This window comes from Mustelus asterias, chromosome 1 (genome assembly GCF_964213995.1).
Source record: "Mustelus asterias chromosome 1, sMusAst1.hap1.1, whole genome shotgun sequence".
Taxonomy (NCBI): domain Eukaryota; kingdom Metazoa; phylum Chordata; class Chondrichthyes; order Carcharhiniformes; family Triakidae; genus Mustelus; species Mustelus asterias.
This window is the reverse complement of record NC_135801.1, coordinates 138,106,462-138,118,463: the sequence shown is the minus strand read 5'-3', so window position 1 is coordinate 138,118,463 and position 12,002 is coordinate 138,106,462. Positions and strand designations below refer to the sequence as shown.

The following is a 12,002-nucleotide window of genomic DNA, read 5'->3' as shown; positions in this document are numbered from 1 at the left end:
TTACAGGATACTGCGAGGCCTGGATAGAGTGGATGTGGAGAGGATGTTTCCACAAGTAGGAAAAACTAGAACCAGAGGGCACAATTTCAGGCTAAAGGGAAGATCCTTTAAAACAGAGATGAGGAGCAATTTCTTCAGCCAGAGAGTGGTGAATCTGTGGAACTCTTTGCCGCAGAAGGCTGTGGAGGCCAGGTCATTGAGTGTCTTTAAGATAGAGATAGATAGGTTCTTGATTAATAAGGGGATCAGGGGTTATGGGGAAAAGGCAGGAGAATGGGGATGAGAAAAATATCAGCCGTGATTGAATGGTGGAACGGACTCGATGGGCCGAGTGGCCTAATTCTGCTCCTATGTCTTATGGTTTAACAGGTGCCGGAGTGTGGCGACTTTTCGTGTGGGGATTTTCACAGTAACTTCATTGCGGTGTTAATGTAAGCCTACTTGTGACAATAATAAATAAGCTTAACTATTCAAAATATAATTTCATGCGTTTCTTTTTCTTCGCTAAAATGAATGGATGGAAACTTTTTGGGCAGCAAATTCCCCCGATTCTCAATCTGTTGTTCAGACTGGATAAAGCTCCGTGCCGGGAGATCGACTTTGCAAAAAATGATCCCTCTGATCTAATTCCAAGAACTTCTTCATTTGGTACTTAAAAAAATAGGAATTCTCCAGCAACGCACAAAACAAGCATGCCAGATTTCAGAGTCAGGAAAATATATAATCAGCTCCCCTGAGGGCTTAGTCAGCAGGTGAACCATGCGGTTTGGTAGTGAGCCAGTACAAGCAAAAAAGAGCCAAGGTTTACTCCTTGATCTGTGCTGAGTTAAACATCTCCGCTGGACAATAGTGAGGCTTAGAAAATTAGCCTGCATATTTCCAGAATACAGAGGGCAAATATTGACCAATTTTCCCACAGTTGATCCAGTGAGCCAATCAGAAAATGTGCAAGTGTGAATGTTGGTTGAGAACAAATCACATTTAGTTGTGGTGACGACTGAACACTAATCAACCATCCAAGCTCACACGTGGACAATAGTCATAGAGTGGATGTGGGGAAGATGTTTCCATTAGTAGGAGAGACTAGGATCCGAGGGAATAGCCTCAGAGTAAAGGGACGACCCTTTAGAACTGAGGTGAGGAGGAATTTCTTCAGCCAGAAGGTGGTGAATCTACGGAATTCATTGCCACAGAAGACAATGTCATTGGAGTGTATTAAGACAGAGATAGATCGGTTCTTGATTGGTAAGGGGATCAAATGTTACAGGGAAAAAGCGGGAGAATGGGGGTGAGAAACTTATCAGCCATGATTGAATGGCGGAGCAGACTCGATGGGCTGAATTGCCTAATTCTGCTCCTATCTTATGGTCTTACTCAGGTGAGGAGGCACTGAAGTTTCTGTAGAATCATATCCCAAATGTAAGTTGCTGCTATTAATTTGAAGGAGGAGAAAACCGGGAAGAAAATAAAAACATTTCTCACTCGAAAGGTGAAAATTTGGGGAATTATTCTGTTCAAGTTCTAAGTCTTTCAACTGAAATACAAAAATCTAGCTAAGATATATTGTCCCACGTGTTAGAGACAACCAACTTTATTAAAGAAACCAGGAGAGTGATCAAATGATTGTTTTCCACTATGCAGTGTAGAAAACATCTTTTGTACAGCTATCGTTCAAATAAACAACAGGTTAAATATCTGACATGCTGGCTAGAAATGCCTGGAATGACACAAGTTAAATAATCGTGGGACACCAGTAACAAAGGGGTTAAATTCTAGAACAAATTAATCTACAGTCCGACGTCAAAAACTCTTCTTTGTACCAAAAATACTATTCCCAAACAACAAAAATAAACAAACCATTTTACAATAATGAAGTATGAAGGGAATGCAGCATCAATATTAATCTCAATAGAAATATCTTTAAAAGTATTTGGAACAAAATACAATTTGACTACTACTTGTATTTTTCTACTCACACTGCAAAAGAGGCTTAATGCAATTTACATAGTGTGTTACAATGAAAAAGGGATGTATACTGTTACTATTTTTGACCTGCTCCATCAAAATGAATCTAGTTTTCGGCATAAATGGCTGGGACCATTTTAAGAAGATTAATAAGTTGTGCTGTAATATTACTATTTAAATGACAAAGTATTTATTTTCTAGAGATTATTTTCAATTAAGGATCAGTACCAAGCTAATTTTACGATGTCTTACTTTGTGGAGTCGCACCGTCTCTGCAACGTAAGCACACTTTAAAAGCTGAATTCAGAATTGATCGACTGAAGAGCAACTCAAGACTCATTTTGTTAGAGCAGCTTAACATTTTGTGCATTTATATATACTTTAGGAGCCTGTCTATTGTGCTGAAGTGTAGTTACAGAAAACAGTTGTTCTCGCATCTGACCCAAAGTGCTTCCAGATAAACGTTTGCGTGTTTAGCCGCTCATTGGATAATCAGGCTTGAATGAGCATAATGTCTTTGATATGGGTTAGTACTCCATAAATAACATCTTCTCACAAAGATCATACAACATTATACAACTGCATCGCCTCTCGTGCTTCAGGTTGCATCACAAGATATTTTGCCATTGCCCGCCAGTGAAATATGTTCTCTCCAATTGCTTCAATCTTTACTGGCCTGGGAAACCCTTGTGCCAGTAACAGTCATTTGAATATCAAAGGCTTGTTCCAAGTTTTACAAGCAGATGTCTGTGAGTTTACTGCCTGAGCGCTGATAATGTTCATCATTAAGACTTCCACATTTAATAGAGTCTTGCCATGCTTGGAATGAAATGCAGTGTTGAATTAATACCAGGACTCATTACTGCGAAAGTGTGTCTTCACTGATTTTATTCCGATATTATAGAGACATCCTGTCTCACCACTATTGGTAGAAAATGGGCTGAAGGATGTTTCCGCCTTGTTTTGTGTCCTCTCCGTGGAGACCCTTTTCCATTTAAGGCCACAAACATTTGCCGTTCATTGTGCTTCCACTTCATGGAAGCATAGGTGTTGTAACCATTCTCTTCTATTCTTTCTTTAAGTTTGCAGTCATTATTAAACTCTTTCTGCAAAATAAAAATTTAAACAATGTTACAAAAATTAAATTTGCAGAATTCCACAACAATCCTTAATTTCTGAGCAATGTGATAATGGATTAGATAATCAGCAAAGTTTCAATTTGGTTAAAACTTTAGGATCAGAGTTTCGAAGTGAATACATGCCTTTACTGTGAACTGAATGATTAACATATATTCAGCTTGTCTTAGACGACAACAAATGTTCACCACTTATTTGTTCAAGCTCCATTTCCAATTAGTGGGTTGAGAGACTAGGGTGAGTATTTAACACCACATTCTGCACCCTCTCCTTTCCTTCTCCCCTATCTACTCTATGTACGCTTTGTCTGTACAGCGTGCAAAGAACAAAACTTTTCATTGTACACCAATACATGTGACAATAATAAAAATCAAATCAAATTAATCCAGGTGATGGGGGCCCCACCAGTGGATCCGGAAATTGGCGGGATTCCCAAGTGAGACTGCACTTGGGTATATAATATACTAAATTAGAATATGTACAAGAAAATTGTTACTTCATTTGGAAGGAATGTTTGAAGCCTTGGCCAGTGAGCAGAGAGGAGATAAAAAAAGCAGCTGTTTCACCTCCTATGATTGAATGGGAAGGTGCCATGGGAAAGGGATGATGCGTTGAGGGTGATAGAGGATTGAACAGGGTATCATGGAGGGAACAGTCCTTGTGGAATGCTAACAGGGGAGTGAAGGGGAGGGGAAGATGTTTACGGTGGCAGCTTCACAGTGGAGGTGGAAGAAATGGTGGAGACTGGTGGGATGGAGAGGGAGGACAAGGAGGTTCCTACTATGATTCTGGGAGGGAATGGAAGGGGTGAGAGCAGATATGCAGGAAATGGGTCACACACATTTGGGGGCTCCATCAACCATAGTGGGGGAGGGAATCCATGATTGAGGAAGAAGACATGTCAGAGATGCCATTGTGAAAGGTATCATCATCAGGACAGACACGACGGAGATAGAGAAATTTAGAGAATGGAATGGAATTCATATAGGAAGCAGGGTGTGATCAGTCGAGGTAGCTGTGGGAGGCAGTGGGCTTATAATGAATATTAGCAGGAAGCCTATTCCCAGAAATGGAGATAGAGAAGTCAAGGAAGGGAAGAGAAGTGACAGAGATGGACAATATGGAGATGAGGGAAGGGTAGAAATTGACAGTAAATTGATGAATTATTACAGTTTCGACCAACTAAACATTGCTTATTTATTTCACTTTGCCTCCTATCCTTTTCCAACTTTGGTGCTGTCTCCCATGATGAAATGCCCTAACAAGTAACTGATAAATACTATTGGGTAAATGTCTTGGCATAAGATTACATTTTGGCTGCTTGTAAAGCTAATTTTTAAAATTTAGATTCATAGAACTCAGAGAAGCCCTACAGTGCGGAAGGAGGGTATTTGGTCCTTCACGCCTGCACCGACAATAATCTCATCCAGGCCCGACCCCCCAAACCTGCTAAACCCCTGACACTAAGAATGGCTAATGCACCTAACCTGCTCGTTTTTGGACTGTGGGAGGAAACCAGAGCACCCGGAGGAAACCCACGCAGACATGAGGAGAACATACAAACTCCACTCAAACAATTAATTGGGGCCGGAATTGAACCCGGGTCCCTGGCACTGTGAGGCAGCAGTGCTAACCACTGTGTCACTGTGCCTTGACAATTTTGACATGGCTATTTTAAAAACTCAGATTGAAGTATTTCACTTGCCCTGATTGTCTACTGTTGCCTGCTTAAAACAATGGATTAATTGTTTATTCAAAAACTTAAGATATGAAGTTAAATGAAAATAAAATAAAGAACAAAATTCATTCGATACTAGAGGTTGTGCATCACATTATTTTGCTCAGATTGGTTCTGTGAATAAATTGTTTTTAGATTGCTTATTCAATGCTTAAAGTGATCTACATGGCCCTGTTCCACAGGGAGGGTTATTCATCTACAACTGAGTGTAACTGTTCTCAAGATATCATAATATTATTTTATGCGGGTATGAATCAGAGAGTAGATCAAGGACAGAACATTACAGCCATTTCAGGTCTATCACTGAATAGGAAGGAGTTGCCAGGATGGTGAAAACAAACCTATTATATGATTTACAGATTGGAGAATTTGTACTATTACTTGTTACAGTGTCAAAACCCATCACACCTCCATTGAGTGTATGAATTGTACTGTTCTGCAACAGATTGTACTTTTTTATATTAATATTGGTCTGATCCTGTTTACAAAATGGCAATGTAAATTTAACTCATTAATATGTAGAGCATTCCCCATGAATCCTATAGGAGAATTTTGTTCTTCACATATAAACTTTTGTACCTTGTGTTCTTTCTCTTGCATGTCCATCATTTCTCATTCCTACCTCCCCTGTCCCCAAGAACCTGCCAATCTCCTTGCCTTAGTAAACTGATTTCAAAGACTTTGATTTTGAACTCCCTATTTGCAATATTCAGTGTCAATACCAACTTCCCTTGCCCATCATTCCATAGTATCTGAACAATTTTCTCTGACAATACACCGTAGCCATTTTCCTCTATTCCTTGGACTATTGCTGATTTTCTATCCCTTTGTCTCCAACCTCGGTGAACATCCTTTCAGTTATTGGGTTATAAATTTGACCTTGCTGAGCATGCAAATTGACAGTTCTGGGGACCAATGTGCTGTGTCCAAAGAGGTCTAAATAATGCCCAATCAGAAACTGGGTTGAATCATTTTTCAGGCATCCTTGGCAGCTGGCTGAGACAGGCATTAGATTCCTTATGTATGTAACTGAGGGGTCTAACATCCTTTTATGATCCCCTCACGTGAAATGCATGGTGATGAGTGGGCCAGGCCTGTTCAACTCAGGTTCCATCACTTGCTGCCAACTAGAGGCAAGCTTTGTTAAAAGAATAACCTGGTCAGAAAGCTTCCTGTAGGTCGAAAGGGAAGCAGGAGTGCTTATTTGACACTACAGTCCTAGTGTTTGTCCTAGTGACCTTCCTTTCCCACCCTTGCCTTGCCATCGGTTCCAATGTCCTTTCCAAGTAAAATGTGAGCTGCCTGTGAAAGTAAGATAAGTTTTGGCACCTCACACAAATGAGGTTGTGAGGTTCACACCACAATTTGTGCTGACTTTGAGCTATCTGGTTGGTTCATGTGGCTTGTGCGCCCCAGAGGTCTACTTTGAAAAGCTTCCAAAAAATCATTCCCCATATTTCTCCAAATTTCTACTTTTCCAGCTGTTAATCAACTACATGGACGATGAGAAGTTTTTTTTTTACATCAGTAGCTTCATGTACCTTTAAAAATAAAAACAGAAAATGCTGCAAATACTCAGCAAATCAGGCAACATATCTGGAAATAGAAACAGTTAATGTTTCAGTTTGAAATTTGGAGCATTGCGTGTAGTTCTACCCTACCAGAAGGACGTGGAACGTTTGGAGAAAGTGCAAAGAAGGTTCACCAGGATGTTGCCTTGTCTCAAAGCTATTGGCTATGAGGTGAGGCTGAATAAACTAGGATTGTTTTCACTGGAAAGACAGCAGCTGAGGGGAAACCTGATAGAGGTCTACAAAATTATGAGAGGCTTTTTCCTCGGGTGGAAGTCTCAATTACAAGGTGGCACAGGTTCAAGGTGAGAGGGGGGAAATTTAAGGGAGATGTGCGAGGGAAGTTTTTCATGCAGAGTGGTGGATGGCTGAAACGCGCTGCCAGAGGAGGTGGCGGAAGCAAGCATATTAGCAACATTTAAGAGGCATCTCGATGGGTACATGAATAGGGAGGGAATAGAGGGATATGGACCGAGTAAGGGCAGAAAGTTTTTTCTTTAGTTCAGTTAGGGCATCATGATCGGCATAGGCTTGGCGGGCCGCAGGACCTGTTCCTGTGCTGTACTTTTCTTTGTTTTTTGTTCTTTGATACATATCAATTAGGAGCAGGAGTAGGCCATTCAGCCCTTCCAGCCTGTTCCGTCATTTGGAAAGATCACGGCCGATATGACCTCACGCACTTCTTTCCCGTCTACCCCATATATACCCTTAGACTCCATTGTCAATCAAGAATCGATCTAACTCGGAATTAAAAATATTCAATGACCCAGCCTCCACTGCTCTCTGGGAATGAGCATTCCATATCAACAACCCTCTGAGAGAAAAGATTCTCCTCAACTTAAGTGTGAGATTCCTTATTTGATGACCTTCATTGATGTATAATGTTAATTTTGTTTCTCTCTCTGCAGATGTTGTCAGAGTATTTCTGGCAGTTTCTGTTTTTATTTCAGATTTCTGGGTAATGGTACATCTATGATCCTTGTCTTGTGCTGAATTAGCCCAGTGGCAGTCAGAGTGCTACCATTGATCTCTAGACTCAATAGAAGGGCAAACGAATCAGCTACTGCTCCTGCTCCTGAATGTTGTATTGAAAAAAAGCAGATGCATCGGGACAAATTTAGGCTGAACACTGTCACAGTTAAAAAGCTCTAAACTCATACACGAGGATTGTCTCTTTAGATGAGGTAAATTCCCAGATAGGGCCACATAAGGAGCTATATCCCAATATGAGTTGGCACCTTAGGAAGAGATGGGGAGACAAATTGGATGGGAAAAAAAATGAAGCATTAAAAGACCTGTTTGGATCCCACAGTACCACAGAATCTATAAGAGGAATAAAGTTAATACAGCATTTCTTCAACAATTAGTTCAATTAAATCTAATCTAATCAATCCAACCAACCCTAGCAGTATCTGACAGTAGATATGTTCTGTGATTTAAGCTTTGGCCTGTTAGTAACTAAGCCAATTGCTGACCACATTATAATCTGCAGATAATTAAGCCATTAATCATTATAATCTCTTTTTAACTGCATTATAATTGAATTGCTTTTAAAGAGTACTTACTGAGCCATAGATCTTTCCTCTTCTGTTCATGGCCAAATAATAATTGCTGTTAATTGCTTTAATCGCCACAACTCCAACTTCCACAGACGTAATTTTCATTATACCTGAGACCAAACAAAATAATCTTGTTACAGTGAAGACATTGCAGGGTATTTCAGGGAATATAGTCTAAATACCACCACTTGGAAAAATGGAAACTGCTTTATAATACAGCTTGCAAAATGTCATATTCCTCTTACTGCACATGTGCTTGACAGAAGAAACAATGGCAATTCAAGGTGTCATGATGTGGAGATGCCGGCGTTGGACTGGGGTAAACACAGTAAGAAGTCTCACAACACCAGGTTAAAGTCCAACAGGTTTATTTGGTAGCAAAAGCCACTAGCTTTCGGAGCGCTGCTCCTTCGTCAGGTAAGTGGGAGTTCTGTTCACAAACAGGGCATATAAAGACACAAACTCAATTTTTCGGAGCGGAGAAGCTACGACAGCTTCTCCGGAGCCTTCAACATGTCATTGATGAAGACAAACATCTCGCCAAGGCCATCCGCACACCCCCACATCTTGCCTTCAAACAACCACACAACCTCAAACAGACCATTGTCCGCAGCAAACTACCCAGCCTTCAGGAGAACAGTGACCACGACACCACACAACCCTGCCACAGCAACCTCTGCAAGACGTGCCAGATCATCGACACGGATGCCATCATCTCACGTGAGAACACCATCCACCAGGTACACGGTACATACTCTTGCAACTCAGCCAACGTTGTCTACCTGATACGCTGCAGGAAAGGATGTCCTGAGGCATGGTACATTGGGGAGACCATGCAGACGCTATGACAACGGATGAATGAACACCGCTCGACAATCACCAGGCAAGAGTGTTCTCTTCCTGTTGGGGACCACTTCAGCGGTCACGGGCATTCGGTCTCTGATCTCCGGGTAAGCGTTCTCCAAGGCGGCCTTCACGACACACGACAACGCAGAGTCGCTGAGCAGAGACTGATAGCCAAGTTACGCACACATGAGGACGGCCTCAACCGGGATCTTGGGTTCATGTCACACTATCTGTAACCCCCACGACTTGCCTGGGCTTGCAAAATCTCACTAACTGTCCTGTCTGGAGACAATACACATCTCTTTAACCTGTGCCTAACCCTCTCTCCACTCACATTGTCTGTACTTTTAAGACTTGATTACCTGTAAAGACTCGCATTCCAATCATTATTTTATAAATCGAGTTTGTGTCTTTATATGCCCTGTTTGTGAACAGAACTCCCACTTACCTGACGAAGGAGCAGCGCTACGAAAGCTAGTGGCTTTTGCTACCAAATAAACCTGTTGGACTTTAACCTGGTGTTATGAGACTTCTTACTGAATTCAAGGTGTCACAGCAATGAAGTTTGAGCAATGTTAATATTTCACTATAAACTCCCCTCAAGCACATTTACGTTTGGTACAATGTGACATTAATTTCTCAGTTTCACTGTGAGAGGACAGAATAAGGGAATGATGTAGCAGAGATTGTCACTCGGATAGTGGTGGCTTCGCAATGCTGAATCAACAAAGGCAGCTGTTTCCTCACATCTGATTTGAATTGCACTGTAACAGAGATTAAAGCATCCCCATTCAGTGTGAAGCGAGGAAAAAGACTTTGTGGGACATTTTGGTCTCTCCCAACTGCCTTCATTTTCTTCAGAGACAAGGTAATACTGAGGTTAAAATTGCAATGAGAAGCCCTAATTGTTTTAACAGGTGAAACAGACTGCTGTAGTACTGTTGGAAATAGCTGGATGCCTCAATAATGTAGTAGGGTCTAATAATGTTCAGAGGATCACAATGCAATTTTGAAATGGAAATGTGCCGTGTCTGTGCTGCTCAAGCCCTGATCTCCGATTCTGAGTGATACGGAGCCAAACCAGGTTAAAGAGATGATTGCCGGTAATTCAGAAAAGGCCAAAATTCAGGTCTGGAGTAGCTGGGTGAGCCTGACAGCTCCCCCACAAAAATGCTCCTAGCTGTTGCCTAACTTTCCACCTCGCCCTACCTTTCTAGTCCTGGCTCTGTCCTGTAACGGGCTCTCTGCCAGTTCAGGACCATGGTGAGGCTGCTGGATTTCCTGTTTGTTATATCCCTGTCCCACCACCAATCAGCGAGTTGCCTCACAGTTTCACAAATACATGAGCAGTTTATCAGTTCTGTCCAAATGAGAGCCACCCATCCAAATGTTTGGTAATATCAGGTTTAGCCAGTCCTTCAGCAAGAAGGCATTCAACTTAAAGGGAGCTGACACTAAAGCAGAAGCAACTGCACTGCAAAGACAGTTCATAAATGGACAATCATCAGAAATGGACCGAATTTCATATCCCAGGAATGAGCGAGACTTTCAACTGAACTTTTGAAAAAAAAATGAACTGGGAACTGAAATGAAATAAATCAAACAGAGACACAGAAATTCTGAAGTGACTTTATGAATATGTTAACCAAGAGATACAATCTGACCACACAATGGTTATGTGTTTGTCCAGATTTAAGTGACTTTACCATTGAACTCCTGTGGCCAAACAGTGAGTAGCATTTACAGGTTAACAAGTTCCGGTGTGCCTTGGTTGGCCTCCACATTCCTTGGAAATGCTAATTCCCAAAACTGCTTCAGAGAGTGTAACCTGTTCACCAATCTGATGATTCTGATAAACCCAGAATATTCCCCACTGAAATATCTTTCAATATTAATGGAATATTCACAAACAGGATGTGGAATTTATACAAGATTTAAGATGTTACAATCGAAAGGGGGGTTTGCACCAATTATTGCCACAGGTATGATTTTGTACTCTTATGAAATCTTGCATTTTGGGACAATGGCTGTGACTTGCAAGGGTAACAACAGCTGGGATTGATCATCACAAATGGGAACATACTTCCTTGAGTGATTGTCAGGGTGAGTTCAGTGTGTTGAGTGTTGATGAAAGTAAAAGGAAATGGCTTATATGGGTATTGATTGAAACTGAAGGGAGCAGGGGAGTAGTGACTTCGATAAGTTATTGGTGGTACAACAAACAGTTAAAAGAATACTGAATTGTACTGAGCCATGAGCCTTGACCAATTTGTTGAAGTTAAATAGGTTCAAGTCAGTCTCTGGGATTAGAATGTAAGAGGGAGATGGGGGTTCACCTACCTACACAGGCAGGTGTTCCCATCCCTTGGACCACTGACAACATAAGCTGACAATGGAAATAAACTCCAGTATTTCCTGGCTCAGATATTGATCCCTGATCAGCTGGACAATTCACTCTAGTTTCTCAAAGAGAATTTCCAAACGCTTAACTCGAATTGTTCTGGAGGAATAACTGATACAGATTAATCAATCAGAACTTCGGCACGGTAGCACAGTGGTTAGCACTGCTGCTTCACAGCTCCAGGGACCTGGGTTCGATTCCCAGCTTGGGTCACTGTCTGTGTGGAGTTTGCACATTCTCCTCGTGTCTGCACGGGTTTCCTCCGGGTGCTCCGGTTTCCTCTCACAGTCCAAAGATGTGCGGGTTAGGTTGATTGGCCATGCTAAAAATTGCCCTCAGTGTCCTGAGATGCGTAGGTTAGAGGGATTAGTGTAAATATGTAGGGATATGGGGGTAGGGCCTGGGTGGGATTGTGGTCGGTGCAGACTCGATGGGCCGAATGGCCTCTTTCTGTAGGGTTTCTATGATTCTATGGACTTCGACAAACATTTGATTCAATGTTGATCTTGGTGTTCTAATGTTGGAACTGAATGGAAAACACATGATAAAATGTTGGTGGATAATGGAGTAGATATCATGGATATATGATGCATGTTTGGAGATTTGATCCAAACTAATGCTCTGGGGGGGCATGGATTCAAAACCCACCATGGTGAAATTTAAATACAACTTTTAAAAAACTTTTAAAGAAAGCTGGTCATCAGTGATGGTGATCATGAAACTTTCATTGATTTTTGTAAAAACTCTATCTGGTTCACTAATGTTTTTGAGGGAATGAAATCATC

General features: G+C 41.4%; 1 protein-coding gene across 1 annotated transcript in view; it reads right to left on the bottom strand.

Annotated features, from left to right (window-relative positions):
• Positions 1 to 1,552: 1,552 nt before the first annotated feature.
• Positions 1,553 to 12,002, bottom strand: part of fgf10a (fibroblast growth factor 10a) — a 120,857-nt gene continuing 110,407 nt past the window's right edge. Inside the window, exons 2-3 of the mRNA XM_078219458.1 lie at positions 7,977 to 8,080; positions 1,553 to 3,071 (exon numbers count right to left, since the gene is read on the bottom strand). Of these exons, the coding sequence (XP_078075584.1) occupies positions 2,853 to 3,071; positions 7,977 to 8,080 (323 nt within the window). The 3' untranslated portion in view covers positions 1,553 to 2,852. The remainder of the gene's footprint in view (positions 3,072 to 7,976; positions 8,081 to 12,002) is intronic.